The sequence below is a fragment of the Pleurodeles waltl genome, chromosome 3_1, assembly GCF_031143425.1.
Source record: "Pleurodeles waltl isolate 20211129_DDA chromosome 3_1, aPleWal1.hap1.20221129, whole genome shotgun sequence".
NCBI classification, from domain to species: Eukaryota; Metazoa; Chordata; class Amphibia; order Caudata; family Salamandridae; genus Pleurodeles; species Pleurodeles waltl.
In genome coordinates, this window is record NC_090440.1 from 125,807,425 (window position 1) to 125,828,780 (window position 21,356).

General features: G+C 42.7%; 1 protein-coding gene across 3 annotated transcripts in view; it reads left to right on the forward strand.

The window, feature by feature from the left end:
• ANO3 (anoctamin 3) overlaps positions 1 to 21,356 on the forward strand; it is a 1,608,515-nt gene that overhangs the window by 1,443,543 nt on the left and 143,616 nt on the right. For all 3 annotated transcript variants that reach the window (XM_069221955.1, XM_069221956.1, XM_069221954.1), the window contains 2 exons: positions 18,711 to 18,808; positions 19,317 to 19,462. In XM_069221955.1, coding sequence (XP_069078056.1) covers positions 18,711 to 18,808; positions 19,317 to 19,462 — 244 coding nt within the window. The remainder of the gene's footprint in view (positions 1 to 18,710; positions 18,809 to 19,316; positions 19,463 to 21,356) is intronic.

Below are 21,356 nucleotides of genomic sequence, written 5' to 3' on the forward strand. Positions count from 1 at the left end.
GTTGAGCAGGCTACAACCTGAGAGCCACAAGTGTGCTGAATTCCCCCACCTATTCATGCCCTGCTAGGGTGGAGGGGAAGGAGGTATTGGAGCTGTTGGCAAAAGCAGCCTAGCTTCCAGCCTAGCTTCCACAAAACCTGACATAGATCTGAAATGAATAGGAATTTCATTATAGTTTCAAAGAGGCGGAAAGTCAGTATATGGATCTAGCAAAAGGTCCAGAAGCTTATGTGAATGCTGAAAAGTACCACAGGTAGACCTATTGGTGGTAGGCATGAGAGCACAGGGAGTGAATCGTGAATGTAGGATTTGGAGGAATCTAACTTACTGTGTGAGCATTTTCACTCCATGTGGGCATGTACCTTTTACATATTCAAGCTCACAAAAAAGAGGACTTTGTATTGACAAGTAGATAGTATAAATAATACCATACAGATTGTATGAAAAAAGCAAGGGCACTTTGGTATCAAATAAGAGTGTTTGCTTTAGGACTTATTCTTGAGGGTCTAAGAGAAGGGACAAAGGGTCCCATATTTCATTGATTATTGATGCTTATCTTTTTATCTTTGTCCTGATGTCTCTATGTTAGGCAGCCAAGTTATAGCGAGAAGTTGGATGCTGAAAACCATGTACTTTTAGTCCTGATTTTATTACTTGTCAGAGGCCTAGAATCATGACTAAAAGTTAATGGGAATTGCAGCATTGTTTCAAGGGATGATGGGAAATGTATTTCTGTTAAATCATGAGTGGTAGCGAAGAATATTTTATGGTAGGGAAGCGAGATATACAATTGTAAAAGGTGATGGATATCCCATCCACCAAAGTCTAAATCCCATACAATATAATGTGATTTAGATTTCGTCAGACAGGATATCCATCACCGTTGTGAGCGAGTAGCCCGTTCGCCAATATCTAAATCAGACCAAAAGTGCTTAAACTGTGCAACATTTGTTGAAACTTTAGAATTGCCACTGTAGTGGCCTGATCCAATTACGTCTAATGATTTTTGTTCTTCTATGTTCAAAGATCATGGGGATTCTAGTTTCCCATAGTGCAGTTTATGCATGTAACATTAAAATGAGCCTACTAATACATTGGATTATTGAGGTTGTATAGGAATTTTTGTCTGGTGGACTTTGAGTGGAAAAATTCTATGTTCACTGATTTTATTACAAATAAAGTACTCCCATTAAAATCATGAACCGAGTTGCTGCTATAGGAAAGGCATGGGAAATTATGGTTCAAATGTTCTTGATTCCAACCATTTCTTTAAAGCCAGAAACAATTTGTTGAATTTAAGAATGGCAAAAGCTTATTTTTTCTTCAAAAGGCAATTGACTTGCCCTCCTATGTCACCTTGTTTCAGCACTTCCCGGGCTGCCTACTTGAATTCAGATTTGTTTTGGGAAAATCTGATATAATATTTGTTTTATTTTGCCAGTGTTCAGTTTATCACAAGGAAATATAATTCTGCACATAACATTTCTTGTATTGCAATGAGGGAATGTCTTGGAGTATCTTCTCTCCAGAATGCCTAAATTCTGTGCCTTCTAGTGTCTGAGCACAAACACAGCATTCACCTCATCTGGGATGCCCTTCAATAGGACTAAAATTTGAAAAAATGTAAAAAAAAAATAACAACACTAATTGGTTTCATGAATACCTTGATGTTCTTCTTCCTTCTAGGTGCAAAACTCAGATGTGGTAATGGAAGTGGTGATGACGAAAAAACATGTTGGATTTGATTGATGAATTTCTTAAACTGATATGTTACAGAGCTAAATGAATGTAGCGACATACATACTTTTTAGTCATGTGGTTTCAACCTCTTCTCAAGTAGATTCTAATGTGGAGTAAACCATGCTCATTTGTAGGTGTTCCTCGCTGGTGTCTTGGGATATGTTCATTCAGTGTGTTTGGTTTTGCAGATTATTAGCATTTGTGAAATATTTCAGTCATGGACAGTAGGTTTGGTATACTGCATGATGCATAGGTGTCCTTCTTCAACATGTGCTGTGATATCAATAAAATTGATTTTTTATATATCATAAGTAATGTTGAATTTTATGTTTTGTTGTTTGTCATTAATAGAGAAACAACACTCATTGCTGCCCCCAGACAACATCTGCATAATCGTTGATAGAGGAGACACAGCAGATAGGTGATATTGGCTTACACCTTTTATCATGCCATTTTTTAGGTCCTTATAAAACATAATATGAGAATAGAATAAAAAAGCATTTATAAAATGTAGATGAGAATAGAATAAAAAAGCATTTATAAAATGTAGCATTCATCTGTTAGGACACCTGGAGCTGAGAAACAAACATAAGATCAGCTCACGTGTACATACAGCTAACAAAAAAATAATATTTTAAAAGCTTACCTAAAAGTAAAATTGAAGTGATTGGATTTTATCCCTATCGGCACCAAATTCCATAGTTGAGGTGCCCGAACAAAAAATAATCGTCCGCCTATCCTGGCTCTTGTAAACCTGGGGATAGCAAACAAGAGAGCATTTCTAGAATTTACTTTTTGAGGGGGTCTTTAAAAACAGAATAAGTTCTCAGGAGCGATCACTATAAACCATAAAATGACTTATGAATCAGACAGAGCATATTAAACATGATTTTTGCTTCAAAGGGAGTCAATACAAAGTAAATCATGCATTGATGATATGATACTTCTTATGAATGACACAACCTGCAAAGTTTTTTCAGTTGGTGCAAGGCTGAATCTATGCCAGAGAAAATTATGCCATCTCCCTAGATTTCTACATGCTAAGAGGAGGTCAGTTTTGTTAACGTGAGCCATCCAGCTTTGAACAGCTAGAGGAAATTTTGAAAGATGCATGTCCAAGTAAGGTGAATCATGATCCACATGGATGACAATTTGGGTATTTTCACAATAAGAAATGCTCTGGTAGCAGAAGTGTTCTGGGACTTTGGAGTGGGAATAGGAAGGGCGACTACACGGGACCTGATGTCCAAAAAACAAGGAGCTATCAACCGAACACAGTCGTTCTAAAGTAAAAACTTTTACTTATTTAGGTTTTCCCCTTGATTCAAATTTAAATTGGAAATGCTTATTTAACACTAGGGTTATTCAATGATGAAAAATTCATAGAGTTTTTTTTTTTGCTTTGCCTGCCTACTCGGTCACAAATCTGTGAAAGAGATAGTCAATATCTACAAAATTAAGAGCCTCATTTACAAGGCATGTGGCACAAGGCAGTGCAGCAAGTACTTTGCTGCACTGCTCTGTGCTACCAGGAAAGGGAAGAAATTTGCCATTTCTGTTCTCTCCCCATCCCATGTGCTAGCGCACAAATTGCTGCCATGTGCCAACGCAGGAACCCATGCACCATGGTGCAAGGATGCCTGCCTTGTGGGCATATTTGTTTTTGTGCAGGAAGGGACTCCTTCCTGCACAAAAACAATCACAAGAGATGTTTTCCTCTTTCTCCCCGTTCTGTCATTCTTACACCACCCCTGAGGTGGCGCAGGAATCTGATGAATTCCCAGACTTGTAAATCTGGGAATGAGTCAGATTCCTTCGGGTTCCATGGGTGTTGAATGGGAACACCCAAAGCAACATCAATGGAATGCTCCTTTCATGCACTGTTACGCGTGAAAGGGGTCCATATTTACAAGGCCAGGAAAAGCCACGCAAGTTGGCTTTGCATGGCCTTTAAATATGGGCTGACACACTGCGTCACTGTAGCATAAAAATAAATGACGTTCCGGTGGCATAGTGTTCCAATTGGGTCTCATAAATGAGGCCCCAAGTGTGTCTTATGTGTCTTATTGGTGGTATATGGAGTGGGCGTTAGGGGATACACTACAGCAGGTCAGAAACAAATTCCTGTGTAGGCATGTAGCTGTCCCCAATCTACACTATCCTATATGTGTTTCGCCGAGGTAGGGTTGGATCCTGTGGTGAACAGGATTAAATTGGAACCCCTACTTCTTTGGCTGAGAATTTGAGAGAATCCAGAAGCCCATTTTACGAGGGAGCTGCTGGTGGATTGTATTTCCTTAGACAATGCTATGGCTATTTCCTGGAATAATTATGTTAAAAATGGCTGTGGCAATTCCGTGGTTTAATTATGTCATAAATGTTTTTTAGATTTATATTTGCCGGCATTCTTATATAATCCAGGGACTATAGAGGCACCAACAAAGATCCAGATTAAAGAAATGTTTTTTGAAAAGGCAGATTTGTTTTTATAAATAGTGTTTCAGTACTGATTATAGTTTAATTAACCGCTCTCAGGGTTGTGAGTTTTATTTGATATCTGTTTTTTCCTCTGTAATTTTTTTTCTATCTTACAAGATGTCGTTTTAATATAAGATGTTATTCAGTGGCATTTCTTAGATTTTAGGTTGTCAAAGTGCCCCTGTAATACTGTTTATTTTCAAAGCATTATGCACTTCATCATTTTCTGTCAGTTGTACTCCTGTGTCCGGAAGCGTTATCTGGTACCAATTTTGCCCACCACTCGAATTAGACAACACAAGGAACCCTTAACGACTGAACAACATGGAAACATGTTGCTGTTGCTGTGGCAAATTTTATTCATTGTGCACTGGTAACGAGAAACAGATATGGCCCTTTGCAAATTCTTTCTTTTTTTGATTTTCATTTTTATACTCTATATATAGTGCATGAGAATTGGTTTTATATATTGATCCTATTGTCTAGTCTGTGTATGTTAATCATATGTATGTAAATTGTTCTTTTTTAATTTGTGGTTTTATGGCTTATTAAGCCAAATAAAGTTTGATGACGATAACATGGTCAACAGTTTTGAATGGTACAGACGGTCTAGCAAGAGGAGAGCAGAAGAGTCACCTTGATTGTGAGCAGTCACTTTCCTTTGGTTACAACTTTCAGAGGTGTATCCTGTAAAACAGAGGAACTCGGTAGTGTAATAGCATTTTTGAGGATATATCTTCTTTATATAGGATCCACTACACAAATGCTGATTTATGGTTGCAGTTGAAACAAGTTTAATATGATGTATTGAAGTGATTTCAGTCACGTAATTCAGCTGTGCCACATGTTTATGAAAACTCCATTTTGGATAAAATGTTGTTCTAGTGCTGCTTATTCACTGATGTATTTTCCTCCTCCTCAATCCCACAATGGATGGACACTTTTAATGTGTTATGCTCTCCGATTTTCTCATGATTTTACTGTTCATTTTATTCTTTGCATTTTTCAGATTTTGACTGTATAACTCCACATTTGAGGCTGCATGGCATGTATTCTGTACAGCTTGAATTTCTACAATTGTCTAATAAAATCCTTTAACTTTTCCCTTTATCTAGAACTTAGTTGTTGGGTAGTCTTTCTGATTTTTTTCTGCTACTCTGCTAAATTGATTTTGGGGTGGGTGGTGGCTTCAACGCAAGATCAACATGTCTGAGGTAGTCTGTGATAATTAGAATCTTTGATGTGTCATGATTATTGTGGTACAGCCTTAAATATTGGAGTACGCGCCCCTATATGTACAAATTTGAATTTTCTTTAATGTCTCTAAAACTACTAAATTGATTTACACAAAATAACAAAAAGGTAATTTTCTGGACCAAGAGCTACCTTTCTGCAAAATCTGGTGTGCTTCCATCTTGTGGTTCAGGCGCTATCTCTGTTCAAATCCTCTATGGAAAAATGAAAGCGGAAAAAGCATTTTGGGATCCCCTTTTTATTGGCCTCCCACTTGATGGATCACTGTGAAACGTTCCAGACTGCAGTTCACAAGAGTGTCCATTTTTTTTAAAAAGCTTCTTGAAGATTCGTCAACTGGTGCCAAAGATAGAGAATTTTTGTTTTTACACGCCCAGCTGTACTTGCGTCGGAAATCCAGCCGCACGATGATTCAAAAACCACACAGTGCGGGTTTCGATCTCCGAGTCTCCGTCAGCGATGCTGCGTGTCATTTCTCCAGCTCCGTGCATCGATTCTTCGGTCTCATTTCCGGCGTGTGTCGATTTTCAGCTGCAGAGCTGGTGGCGCATCGTTTCTTCAGCCGCAGATCAGAGTAGCGTCGATCTTTTCCCTGCATGGCACTATGTGCGTGGATTTGCTCCTCTTTGGCTGCCAGCTTCTACTTTCAGGGTCCCAGGAGCTGAATGGGCACCACAGGGCAGAGTAGGAGTCTCTCCAGAGACTCCAGGTGCTGGCAGAGAGAAGTCTTTGCTGTCCCTGAGACTTCAAAAACAGGAGGCAGGCTCTAAATCAAGCCCTTGGAGATTTCTTCTCAAGATGGAAGGCACACAAAGTCCAGTTTTTGCCCTCTTACTCTGGCAGAAGCAGCAACTGCAGGATAGCTCCACAAAGCACAGTCACAGGCAGGGCAGCTCTTCTTCCTCAGCTCTTCAGCTCTTCTCCAGGCAGAGGTTCCTCTTGTTTCCAGAAGTGTTCTAAAGTCTACGGTTTTGGGTACCCTCCTTATACCCATTTTATCCTTTGAAGTAGGCCTACTTCAAAGCAAAGTCTCTCTTTAATGTGAAATCCTGCCTTGCCCAGGCCAGGCCCCAGACACTCAACAGGGGGTTGGAGAATGCATTGTGTGAGGGCAGGCACAGCCCTTTCAGGTGTGAGTGACCACTCCTCCCCTCCCTCCTAGCACAGATGGCTCATCAGGAAATGCAGACTACACCCCAGCTCCATTTGTGTCACTGTCCAGTGTGAGGTGCAACCAACCCAACTGTCAAACTGACCCAGACAGGGAATCCACAAACAGGCAGAGTCACAGAAATGGTATAAGCAAGAAAATGCCCACTTTCTAAAAGTGACTTTTTTAAAGAACACAATCTTAAAATCAACTTTACTAAAAGATGAATTTTTAAATTGTGAGCTCAGAGACCCCAAACTCCACATGTCCATCCGCTCCCAAAGGGAATATACACTTTAATCGGATTTAAAGGTAGCCCCCATATTAACCTATGAGAGGGACTGGTCTTGCAACAGTGAAAAACAAATTTAGCAGTATTTCACGGTCAGGACATATAAAACACATTACTATATGTCCTACCTTAACGATACACTGCACCCTGCCCTTGGGGCTACCTATGGCCTACCTTAGGGGTGTCTTACATGTAAGAAAATGGAAGGTTTAGGCCTGGCAAGTGGGTACACTTGCCAAGTCGAATTTACAGTTAAAACTGCACCCACAGACACTGCAATGGCAGGTCTGAGGCATGATTACAGATCTACCCATGTGGGTGGCACAACCAGTGCTGCAGGCCCCCTAGTAGCATTTGATTTATAGGACCTTGCACCTCTAGTGCACTTAACTAGGAACTTACTAGTGAATCAAATATGGCAACCATGGATAAGCCAATTACATACACATTTTGTAAAGGAGCACTTGCACTTTAGCACTTGTTAGCAGTAGTAATGTGCCCAGAGCAACAAAAACAGCAAAATCGGAGTCCAGCACACATCAACAACCTTGGGAACAGAGGCAAAACGTTAAGGGAGACCACCCCAAGGATGAAAAGTCTAACAATATATATTGTTGGAAAGTGGATTATTGGTAAGGGCACTAAGGGCCTCATTATGACCCTGGCGGCAGGCGGTAAGCTGGCGGTGTTCGGCCAGCTATTATGACTGTGGAGCTATAGCCACGGCCATACCGCCGGCCCCTCTACAATACCACTAGGCGGGTCATAATCCCCAAGCACCACTGCCTTCGAGATTATGAGTCCCCGACCGCCAGCCTGGCCACGGCGGTATACACTGCCATGGAAAGGCTGGCGGTAAGTGGGACTTGGGGTGCCCCTGGGGGCCCCTGCACTCCCCATGCACTTGGCATGGGCAGTGCAGGGGCCCCCAGGCGAAGCCCCATCATGCTGCACATCAGCATTGCCACTGGCTCTATTGTGAGCTGGCAGCAATGTTGATGTGACTTTTCCGCTCGGCCAGCGTACGGCCCAGCGGAAAAGTCATAATAGGGAGCCAGAAATACCGCCGGCACTCCCGTAGCCTGGATAGTCTTGTAGAAAGACCACGAGGTTGTAATGAGGGCCTAAGTACCTACACTTAGCAATAGGCTCCTGACCCTCACTAGGTCCAGTTAGGTCTCAATAAATTAATCCCAGCTCAATCCTTGGTAGCTTGGCAACAGACGACAAGGCTTAACTTTTGAGACAGGTAAAGCATTTAAAAATCACAAAACAGTAAATAAGTAAAACACAAAGCACAACAAAATCCAATACCAATTTATAAAAACAGATTATCTTTAAAATGACACCAAGATGATTGAAGTCAGATAAGGGGAACCGGAGATCTGGATTTTTAAGGAATAAATATTTTTTAGTGAATAGAAACTAAAAAAGCCAATCTAGACATCTGGTCACCCTCGAACACAGAAAAGTCAAAATTTTAGGCTGACCGCGATGTAGCCCTGCTTGGCTACAGCAACAGGGAGGCCTCAGTCAAAAGTTTATCTTCTGGCTTAGGACCCAGTCTTGAATTTGGCAGACAGAAAACTCCATCCACCAACCCCTGACAGGATGGCCGCCCCCTTCATAGTGACCTCCCTACTGTAGTTAATAAGAGTTTCCCACTAGGTCAGTGGGCAGAAGCCTAAGTTTTCGGCCCCCTGGCCTTGTGGGAACAGGCACCAGCATTGTCTCCGGCTCGTAATCGAGCAGGCAGCAGTGCTGTAGCCTGCAGGGTGCACTAGCACCCTCTCAATGTTCACTGTCTGCAGAGCAGACAGTGAACATTCTGATGTTGCTGGCCAGGGGGGGCCCTGCGCTTTCTATGCCAAGTGCATGGGCAGTATAGGGGTCCCCCTGGAGCCCCCTGCACCAGTTCTAAGCCAGCAATTTCATGGCAGTGGTACCACCATGAAACCGCTGGCAGACAAGGGGGTTGTAATCCCGAGGGCAGTTTGCTGTTTGCAGCATTGCCCTGGCGGATTAGGACTGCCACCGCCTCCAGCCCACTGGGTTCTCCGATCCTGGCAGAGCTGGCAGTTCCCTGGCAGCCCAACCACCAAGGTTGTAATGTGGCGCTCGGACCGCCACATTGGCAGCGGTCTAACTGCCATACGCGAGTCTGGCAGTCTAGTGACCACCAGACTCGTAATGACCCCCTTAATCTGTTTCTTGAAGATTTTTCTCACCAGGTCAAAGTCACCAACCTGATCCGACCTCCCTGGAGCCATCTTCTGATACGCGTCGTAGGAGACCCCAGTGAAGAATTCTGCCTTAGAACTGAGATGATTTTTTCAGGACCGAAATCTTCATCCAGGCTGAAGCTCAATCTTGATTCGACGTCCCTTGAGCCCTCCTCGGATACGCTGCGCAGGAAGTCTCTGCAAACATTTAAGTTCGGACTTTGTCACTTTTTTTTCTCTCTGATGGCTGACGACCCTACACGCCAAGGTGATTTTGAGTCGACATCGTCAGATTGCCTTTCTAAGAGCCCCTGATGAAATCCTGGAATTCTGGGGCTACAGAGCATTTCAGTGGGATGAACCTGCAAGTCAGGCCGGGTCGCGGTCGACGTAAGCTGGCTTGACTCATGAAGTTGGGTCAGTCCCTTTGTGAAGCTTTTTTCCAAAGGTTCTCCAATCTCCTCCAAACTTTCAGATCTTCTTCCACAAGGTCTTTGAAGGCCCTGAAGGAGTCCACACCTCACCTCAAAGTTCCAGAATCTCTGAGTTGCCCCTTGAGGGTTAGGACTTTAACTCCCAGAATGCACCTCGCTCAAACTCACAAATGACCACTGGACAGTGGTCAGCTGGTCAGTTTCTTCATGATTCGATGCAGGGGACTCTGGTTAGCTATGTTCTACCTGTAGCAAACAGGGAGTCCCTTCTTGAACCAGTTGAAGCCAGGCAAAGTCCCTTTTGTGGTAAAGCCCAAGTGTGCAGCTGGTGTAGTCCTTCAGAGTGCAGTGTCCAGTGCAGGCCAGAGGTCTAGCAGGGCAGTCCTTGTTGTCTGGTTCCTGGTAGGAATCTGAGGTGTGGGTGCAGCTCTGCCATATTCTTCCTTGCTCCTGGGGGTGGAAAGTAGGGTGGGACAACTGTCCAGTCACAAGCAGGCCACCACCTTCTTGCATGGCCACTTCCTAGGGAGTGTGGGAAAAATACATCCCAGGGTGCAACACTCCTTAAAAATCCAAAAAGGCAGAATCAAATTTTTGTGAGGTTAGGTCTGACTGAGGCCACCCACTGGTTGGGTTAAGATTCATTAACGCACCCCTTTTCTGCCCTTTCCTAATCTAATAAAGAGGGTGCCAGGTTGTCTGGATTTGCAGGAAATGGGGGAGGTGCTGCTGTATTTGATCTCAAGGCTAGCCAAATGTCCTTCCCTCCTTTGAAGACTAGTTTAGCTGCCCCCCCATCTTGTTTACCATCTGCTCAGGCAGATCTTCTTCCCCAGGCACTCCCTTTGTCTTCAGCCCAGGCCACTTCACACCTCATCAAGGCAGCCTGGCCAGGCTGCCAGATGCTGGCCAATCAAAGAAGGGCACTACAGAGCTGAAGTTGGCAACTTTCAGATAGAGCTCTAAACACTTTCCCTGAACTAGTTATATTAAATTCAACAATGGCAAGTTGTTGGACTTATTATAACAATACGTTTGATACCTAACTTGAGATATATACTTCCTTTTGAGACTTTATTAATCAAAATAGTCTTCCCCTGTTCGTCTATGGAGCCCATTCACTACATTGAGGGAAAACAAATTTGGCTATTTGTCTATCACCGGGGCTTATAAAACATATTTTATAAGGTCCCTGTTTATAGTTACATAGCACCCAACACTAGGGACACTTAGGGCTCACCTTAGGGGTGACTTATATGTAAAAATAAGGTAATTTAGGACTTTGGAAGTACTGTTAATTCCAAAGTCTAATTTGAATGTAACTTTAACTTAAAAGGCAGGCCTGCCTTTAAAATGACACTGGGCACCTCTGCTGTGCACCTATGGGAGCACTACCTATGCTGGCGGCCCTAAACCTACATGCCCTAACATATACTAGGGCCGTATAGGTAGGTTGATACTGCCAATTATTCCTAGCCTAATTTGCATAAACATTTTAATCAGAACACAGGCCCTGTGAATGTTTACCAGTGCCAGGGCACCATCAAAGTCTGGAAAACACCAGCAAAAACTGAAAAATGGGGGCTTCTGTAATCAGCCCAGTTTTCTCATACTACATTATCCTTACACCAAAGTAGGGGAGCAAGAGGTGTTAGTCTTCCCTTGCCCTCCCTCTCAACTTCAAAACCACACATGCGGAAAGGGAAAAAGGCAATGTAAGATGTGGTCCTTCCTGTCCTTTAGTTAGGGATCCCAAGTAACTTGTTAAAATTGCCCGCACCCACTAAATAGTGACATGCTTCATCATAGGGTGTGCTATGACACTCTGGTGCAGACCAACACTCAGACTGGAGCAAGAAGTTTGTTGGTAAGGGTTCTTACTCTATCTTTTAAAGGGATCCACTTTGCAGTCTTAGTTAAACCTGTCTAAGGGAGTACCCATCCTAACTTTATTTTAGGCTTCCCTTGGCAGGGGTAAAAACTCATATGTTTGGGGTGAATTCTAGGAAATTACTGCCCTGTTCCCCTATCTACTTCTATCAAATGTTTCACCCCCTTCCATGACATCCAGGGTTTCTGGGCCTTCACCTGGATATTAGATCCCTTACATCATTCTTTCAGTGTCCCACCCTTTTCCCCTTTTACCTATTATTTGGAGGTGGGTCTGTAAACTCTGGCCATGTTTGCCCTTTTTCCATACACCTCGGGATTTCCTGAAAAGAGAACATATGAATTAAATTTTATTTTCACTCACTCGAGATCAGGATAAATCAACAAATACAGGTCACATGCTTCACCTGTATCACCTCAAGTGCACCTCACACATATAGGATATCATGATGAGACAATTCACCCTTTGTGAAAAACTTGTTATCATCATAACTCTTACCCAAGTTTCACACAATATTCTCCAGAACCGCAGTAGTAGGGGGAGCTTCGCCCTACAGTCACACACTGTTCAGGTGTTCAAGGCAGTATAATTAATTCTCATTCTGTAATTATGCACCTCCCTGTACAAGTGATACATGTCTTATACTTCTTTTCGTAATTCCTGTAAACTCCAGAGTTCATACACATTGATCGTATTTAGCTGCCTGGTGCGTATCCTCTCTAGCATTGTCATATGCTATAAAGGTCTGCTGTCTATCGACAGTACTCAAAGTGAATATTTCGTGCTCCCTTACACACTTGAGGGGTGTTGCTAGTACCCCATCTTTCCGTGTGGCCCCATATCTCAGCTCCCGGCACCTCTATGACGCCTGGTCCGGTATAGTTACCATGTAAAATGCTACGTATGTTATAGGGCAGTTCAATTCCTCCCTGAATTCTGGCATGTTAAATCCTCACAGAATAGACGCTTTGCCCCGTGTACCACATGAATCATGCAATTCCAATAGGGGTATAGTGCATTGAAATGAATACAATGCGTCATCATTGAGCCATGCAGAGCATCGTCATCAAGCCGCAGAGGTTGTGAATCCACTATCATCAAACAGCCTCTGTGAGGAAGAGGCAATCCATGAGTTCTGACCGGTACAGTGGTGATAATTTAACAGAAAGCAGCTGCAAAACCTGTTTCTGAGATCCAGGACTGGAGATGGCATCTCAGGCAAGGGTAGTACTCACACATGGCAAAGTCCAGCAGCACCAGGAGCGTTGTGGGCAGTCTCAGTTCTCCCTTAGACTGCAGAAGAAGAGGGGGCAACCCAGCAAGCCCTTGGAGTCACTCTGGGTTCAGTTGAGATGAGTCCAGTCCTTGTCCTCAGCAGGGCAGAGTTAAGCAGTCGGTAGTGCAGCTCAGAAAAGCAGAGAAGCAGTTCCTCAGAACAGTCAGTTTAGGCAGAGTGTATATCTTTACAGCACAGGAGTCCTCACTCCAGGAGAATTTATCCAAGACCCAGTAGTATATTAATTTAGTAGGGTCAGAGACCCAGTACTCATACCATAATGTGCCTTTAATGTGGAGGTGACTTCAAAACAGCTGCTTGAATTGCACATGTCCCCCTTTCATCCCAGCCCTGGCTCCAGACTATCAGTAGATGGTAATCATCAACCCCTTTGTTTGGGGACAATCACTTCCCTATTCATGTGTAAGTATCAGCTCCCGTACACCCTTCCTGCTCAGAAAAGCCCGTCAAGATACAGATGAATGCAGATGACTTCTGAGACAAACTTAACTTTCATGTGTTTGTGGCTGTCTAGAGGGAATGCACAAAGTGTAGCTGTCACTTAGCCAGGCGTGTATTGGAGACAGGCTGTAAGGCACACAGAGCAGAAGAGCAGTTAACTGCCCCTTTCAATATTTGCATTTCTAAAATGGTAATGTTAAATTCGACTTTACCATTAAAAAAGATTTATCATTACCATCCCAAAGATATGAACCGTGACTAAGCCACTCCTTTCAGGTCAGGAATTTTGACTTAAAAGTATATTAAGGAATTCCCAAATGCTTTGCATATGAGAGAAATAGGCCTCACAGTAGTGAAAAATGACTATGAGGGGTTTACCCTACCAGGACATGTAAAACATAAAAGTACATGTCCTTTCCATGTGGCAAAGACCCAATTAAACAGCCAATCCCGTGCCACACAGGCATTGGGAAAGAGAAGTAAAGGGGTAGGATAGGAAAACCCAGACCCCCTAGCCTTGGTGCTGGGGTCTCCTAGACCCCGCCAGGGTAAAAAATCTTTTTAAAAAATGTTTTGCTGTGAAACCACGGTGGATTTGTGAATGTAGGGCAGCATGGAGTGAGCAGCGAGCAGAAGTAGTTTGACATCTCCCACATGCTGGAAGTGGAGTTAGTTTTGTTTTCACGCTTGGCAGGAGCTGTTACAGCTCCCAACAAGCGAAAGCAAGCATCTACCTCCCAAGAGTGAGCACCTCTAGAAATAGCAGGGGCCGGCCCTGGTGGGGTGGTGCTCCCCAGGGCCATTAATGGCTCCAGAAAGGGGGATGTGTGGCCCCCTCCTTTAATTGGCATGGGCCAGACCCAAAGAGGTGGTGTTCCCCGGGGCCTATATGGCCAAAGAGGGTGGGTGCATTTTCCCTTCTCTTTTTTAGTTTAATAACTGCCCCCAGGGAGGTGGTGGTCCCCATGGTATGGGGGGTTCTTGTTCTCATGGCCCCACTTCTAATGTTTCATTTTAGCTGTGGGGAGGTGGTGGTCCATGGGGCTCACTTGAGCCCATGAATGGGGGGTCCGTGCTGCCCTCCTCCAATATTGTTATAAAGCCCTAGGGAGATGGTGGTCACTGGGGAACAATAGAGCATTAGGAGGGGGGCCCTGTGCACCCCATCCTTTTTCCTTATATCTTCTCATGCCCTTGGGACCTGTCCCACCCAGGAGTTACATTTTAAATAGGCATAGGATACCGTGCTTGTTTAGTTTTTTCATTTTTGGTGGATTCACAAGATCCTCTGTGAATTTCACCAAAATGCTTTTTAGCACTGCCAGGGTCCCAGGAGAACCTCAGCTCAAGGGTAGGGGGGGTCAGGGTATTCCTCCAAAATGGCTGCCAACACTTCATGGTTGAAGTGACTGTTCTACTAGTTTTGAAAGGAGGATTTATCAAACGGTGCCAAAGTTATTAGCAAAACAAAAAATAATTTTTCCTATGGAAACTAGGTCCTAACTATAACTACCTACTGGCAACCACCAGTAGGTAAGATAGGTAAATCATTTGATATATAGATAGATAGATAGATAGATAGATAGATAGATAGATAGATAGATAGATAGATAGATAGATAGATAGACAACACATGACATATGGTTATATAAGTAATTTGAGTAGCTGAATAAAGAATGAGCACAGCATTAACCAAAAGATTTGGGAGCCTTGGCGCAAAATATTATGTAACTACACAACATCCGGGGTAGGTGAGCTGAGAAAGGTTAGCCTGACTTTGAAACTTATTAACGCTAACTGTATCCAAAAACTTTAAGGTATGACATTCCTATTGGGAGTAGTTGAATCTTTGCTTGCCCAATATGAGTAAACCTGAAGGTTGCCACAAACATGGGTGAGGTTCTTGAAAATAGGATTCCCGTCTTAACCAGGAAAAGAGAAAAAAGTTTCAATTTGGGCAAAATCATACTTTGTATTCTAGGATACTGTGTTAAAGAGGATATATGAGAGACCCGGAAAACAAGTCCTCTCATTCTCTTCTGCTTGATTTGTTATGAGGCTTACTTTAACCAGATCATTTTGAAGTTACCAGTGAAAGTTGCATAACCCCTAAAAAATGTTGGCTCTAGATGTTGTGACATGTTGTAGACTTTGTTCAATAATACATTACAGTCAAGTGGACCAAGAACAACAGAAAGACAGATATTCACTGTCAGATGTGAGAATGAACTGTGGATCTTGGATATGATAGGAAAGGTTGTTCATATGGAAGAGGCCCACACCTCCTCTTCTTCTGCACTCTTGCTGAGGTGCTTTATAGAAAAACAAGCAGGAACATTATTTCTATTTAAAATGTAGTTTGAAACGTTTAATTAGGTAAAGTTATTGTGTTGGGCTTCAGCTGGGGAGCAATGTAATAGATCTGCATTTAAATGGTTTTCCAGTGTTTTAGTTGTTGAAGAAGTAATTGGAAGGCATTTGATTTGAATTAGATTTTTATTGGATCCTGCTGGTCTTTACCTAACAATGGCATTACATGTAGGGTGAATGGTCACTGTTTATATGTGTGTCGTCATTAGGAAGGTAATATGTATATTTAGTAATGAATCATTCAGATTTGAAGTTCACATTCAATATAAATGATTAAACAAATGAGGAAATCCTGTGTAAATTTGTTCTGCAATATTGTCAGCTGAGTGACACCTTCAAATATTTCTATCAATAAGTCTCTGTTTTTGGGCAATGCGCATAAAACTCAGGGCTTATGGGCGCAAGGCTATTCTCCTTTCTCTCCAAATGAAAATAGTATCTCTACATGGAGGCATCCAAATGTATTCCATTTTCCACTGCAAGAATGTATAAAGTCAAATTTGTTACGTTTTTTACTTGTACATGTGCCCATTCATTAATGATATCCATGTAGGCCCTCATTATAAGAGGCCTCATAATTTTGATGGAACTTGTAACTGGCGGTATCAGAATCATGAGATCTATGAGCAGACTGTAGATATCTTTCACCCAGAGATTTAACCCAGCGCCTTGAGACTCTCATGGGTGAGTAGCCGCGCTTTACAAATGCTGACTGATTGATTGACAACAGCTGAAATCCCCTTGTGAAAGTAGAGGGAAAATTAATAGAGTAGAATCCGGAAATACTGATTCCCTCAGTAAATCCTGACATCTTAGTGGATCCTCAGCATTCACCTAGTAATGGGCCAGATTTTCCCCACCCCTTAGAGTTACCAGTACCCCTGGTATCTGTAACTCTGGGGGTCGGAATATCCATCCCATTTATCAGGCCACTCATAATAAAGGCCATAGTGGATATACAACACTTAAACACAAATTAGGGATAGCAATTAGTTAATTAAGCAGTTTTTAGGCATATGGTTTCTGAGTCCCAAGGTTTGGATTTTGGCTATCTGGGCATGTTTAGCAAGACCTGCAAGGATCTAGGACTGGAGGGACATCACTCAGGGTGGTAAAACGAACTCAGGCTTGGTTCAGATGCAGGTTCAAGAAGTTTGGAGCCTTTTCTATCAATGAATCTCTGATCAGGAGGCCAGCCAACTAGCCATTGGCGTTACACTGGTTCTCTTGGGTTCAATAGCAGAAATAGGGGTCAAATAGCAGGGCGTGCCTCTGAAGTTGCAAGCTAAGCTCCAAGCAGATAAACAGTACTGCCAGGTGCAGCAGAGCAATCTTGAGGACTATGTAGCAGGCCACAGTAAGAGGCAGCCCTCTGAGATTCCTTACGCAGGTCCAGAAAGTGAAGCGAAGAGTGTGTCTGAGGGTCCTGGTTATATACACAGTTCATTTAATTGAAGCAGGAGACGTTTCTAGAGAAGTCACTTTGATGTGCTTGAAGTTTCCTGACTCCCCTGCTGCATGCAAGACTGTGCTCAGCTCCGCCACCCCAGTTGATGGCCCATCCAGGCACACCTAATCCCTCTATTGTGTGACTATTAAGGCGAAATAAACAAAGTCCAGCTGCCAACTACACCCAGTTGTGTGACCCAGAAACAGTCTGGAGGCACCAAATAGTTAGGACAGAAAAATTGCAAATTTCTTTTAAAAATTATAAATTAAAATCTGACGTTACCATTAAAAAGGATTTTGAATTACAATTTCTCAGGCAACAAACATGAAATGTTTACCTGTTCCCAATCAAGTGGAAGCATGTAACAAGGCAACCCCATGTTATACTATGGAAGAGATGGGCCTCATAGTAGTGAAATACACATTTAGGAGTTTTTCACTATCAGAAATGTAAAACTTAAAAGTACATGCCCAACCTTTTAATTACAATGCACCCTCACCTATGGGCTACCTAGAGATGGATACCTTAGGGGTAACCTATATGCAATAAAAAGGTTATTTAAGGCTTGGCAAGGGGGTATATTGGCAAGTCGAATTGGAAATTTAAAACTGCATTCAGGCTGCAATGGCAAACCTGGGACACGTTTTAAGGGGCTACTCAAGTGGGTGGCACAATAAGTGCTTCAGGCCCACTAGTAGCATTACATTACAGGACCTTCCTACCTTTCCTCCTCTCTCAGATGCAAAGCTCTAAATCTTGATTAAACAGAGACATATTAAAAGCTTAACGGAGTACTGGTATGTTTTTCCTGGATGGGCCCCCACTTTAGCCACAAAAGGAGTTTGTTTGTATAGGGACTTTGAGAAGAATTTTTCTCATGAGCTAAATCTGACACAGCTTCTTCAGCAGTTACTCTCAAAAATCATACTTGCCATGGTCATATCATCATCCTGCTCTGTGTTCTACACGAAAGCAGAAAGCGTCTGTGCGCCTTTTTTATGAATTGCAAACAGGTGTGGACACCGAAGAGAGAGTGCACTTCTATTTCAGATTCACAGTGGAATGTTTCAAGGGTTTGTGACTCCAAATCCCCGACGTGGGGATGTAACCGCATTTCAAAGGGGATGTTTTCACCTTGGGAATAATGGGCGCAGCTTTGAGAGGCGCAGATGAGCGCAGGCCTTCATCGATTGGACCACTGCCTACTACTCCTAAGTCTGTTTTGTTTTCCCCATCTATAGCGGTACATTAACTTGAAAAAGTTCTGATTTAGGTCCTGGTCACAACTCGTGAGGACCAGGGTGGAGTATTTGACACACACAGTAAATACCATTAGGACATAGCTCAGAATTTCTATCGCTGGCAAACGTCTGTTAGCATCCAAAACAGAATATGGAAACAGAGAACAGAAATTGCTCTTCCTGTTGAGCTCTGCCAGCTGAATTTGTAACGGGATACCACTTTCCCACTCAAAGCTTTCCGGATCATAATGCAGTGACATGTTGTGCCTCGAGCGTGTGCATCATATGGACATGAATACGTTGACATCTTCAAGGAGGTGCAGTCTACAAATGTCCCTTTGGATGTGAATAAAAATGAAAAATGTTGAAATTAGGATAAGAAATATAGTGTACCTACACGTTTTCGATTCACCCTTGTTTAATATTTTTGTTTTTTATTTTCTATTGCAGTGTCATCCAAGTGGCTGCTTGATAGACCTCTGCATGCAAATGGGGGTTATCATGGTTTTAAAACAAATGTGGAATAACTTCATGGAACTTGGCTATCCGTAAGTGCTCGTTTTTATTATCCGTTATAACTGATGATAAATACAATCTCATAAAGTTCAGACCTCTCTGAAATAAAATATTCACAACTTTGTCAGATGAATATTAATTTAAAAGTAGCTGATTTCCCGATATCCTTGGATGTGCAACCCCTAAGGTCCTATTAAGAGTAACACAGGAATAATGCATCAATTACTCTCGCAATCAGTTCGTTCGCATTGTTTCTGTACTCTCACAAAAGGATTTGTACTTGAACAAAATGTCAATTGTGCGCTGTGGTGCAGTGTAATCTTGGGCATATTATGTAACAGCTGTAATGCGACATGTCAGAAATTATGTAGGATGCAGTGTATACACAGTTTCACCTAGCTTAGTTTTCTTTACCTGTCATGGCGTTGACATTATTTGCTGTTCTGATTGCATATCTAGACTTGGTAATATTACTCCACTTTGATTTATTTTTTCCTGAGACAGGAAATTAAATGGCGCACTGTTGTGTTTTTTCTGTAGTCTAATGCAAAATTGGTGGTCCCGACGAAAAATAAGAAAAGGAGGTCAGACGGTGGAAAATAAGGTTTCTCTTTCACAATGGGAAAAGGACTGGAACCTACAGCCTATGAATGCACACGGGTTAATGGAAGAGTATCTGGAAATGGGTAAATCCAAAACTCAGATTATATGATGTTGGTCTGAAGATGTGGTTCGGTGCCATTAAATTAGCTTTTAAGATCCATTTTGGATTAGTTTTCAGTGCTTTGGCCAGGGCAAAACTCTTCAGTGTTGGCAACAGTTCCCATTTCTGCCATTAGTGTAGATTTTTAAAAATGGCACAATCCTGCCTCACATTTGGGAAATAATGGGACAGGTCAACACGAGCAGAACGCTTATGTTAACTCTAGAAATATGATTTTGTGAAAACAGAACATAATTACCCTCATCTGATAGTAGAAATCCATTGTCTAATTGCACTGCTATTATTATTGCATTTGGCATTGCAGCTATATTTACCACAGTACACTAAGGCCTATCTTTCCTAAGCCAGTGCATTCTCCTTGCATCACGCACGTTGATCCAAGGCAATGAAGGTGCATAAGTGACATTTATTAAGGAACACAAATCGATATTTGTGTGGTCTTGCATCACTTTTCATCTGTAAAGTAAGGCAACACTGTGCTTTCCACTGCCTTGTCTTACCTGGCCTCAAAGAGGCTTCTCATGGGTGGAGCATTGTGGTTCCCATGCATTCACCCATGTATTTTGATGCAAACCCGGTTTTCCTAAAGTAGGTAAACCTGGGTTTGTGCCAACATGGTGCACCTACCCAACCTTGGTGTAAGAAGAAGAAATATGTTTATTTCTACTCTTTACTTTCTCTTTAAATGTGTGCTGCCTCTGGCAACCACATGCAAAAAGGAATAGGCCTCTAAGGATTGCTTTTGTGCAGAAAGGTGTCACTAGGGTCGATTTACTAACCTTTCACGCAGGGGCGAACTGGGAACCCAGAGCAGCCCTGGAAATTTTGTTGGACATACTCCTTTGTTCAGTGGAGGGGTGGGGGAGGTGGTGGTGGTGTTTGCAAGTGCGAAGCACTGCTGCTTTTGTTACCTTGGGCCGATATTGCAGCACATTTGCTAAACTGACTCCTAGTTGCAAAACCTGCCCCCACCCTTCCAGCCTCCAAGGAAAACACCTGATGCCCACAATGGCCCATCTGGCCCTGTTTTCACGCAACACAGCACAGCAAGGCAAGTTGCTGTGCTGCCTTGAATGACTGGGAGAAAACTGAACTCCACCATATTGGGACTCCACCATATTGGTGCTGCACATCTCACTCCCTGAGCTCATTCACTTCTGGATGCTTATTGCCAACTCAGGCACCCTTGTATCATGGTGCATGGATGCCTGTGTTGTGGGCAGGTTTTGTTTTTTTGTGTAGGAAGGGATAAGCTGAATTGTGCTACTAAGCAGATGGAAAATGATGCAAGGCCACACAAATAATGATTTGTGTGGCCTTTTATTATGTCACTCAAGCACTTGTGGTGCCTTGCATCAAATTGTGTGATTCTAGGACAATGCATGTGCTTATTAAATCTGGACCTAAATGAGCTCCTAGTGATTGAATCCAATTGATCAGGTGATAACAGCAGAGGTTTAAACTAGGGCCATAATATAACTTTTTGTTCTGGGGTGAATTTGGTAGAAAAGTATTCCTAAGAGGAGCATGATGAACAGATGCACAATAATTGAAAATGTTTAGAAGCCATTATGATGGTAATTATGAGGTTGGAACACATGTTTTATCTACCCTAATCCCACAGACATCCTGAACCACCAGCCTTGAAGGTACACCACCTACTTTAAAGGGGGATGATCACTGAGTTTCCAACAGCAGAGCCTCAACTCGCTTCAACATCAAAAACCTTTTCCCATTGGCCCACCACCGAAAGAGCTACCAGCTTTAGAGCATCAGATGGCTCACCCTATATAATGTGCAGCACCAATGCTCCTTTTTTCATAAATGTTATTTAAACAATGGTTTTGAACAGTCAA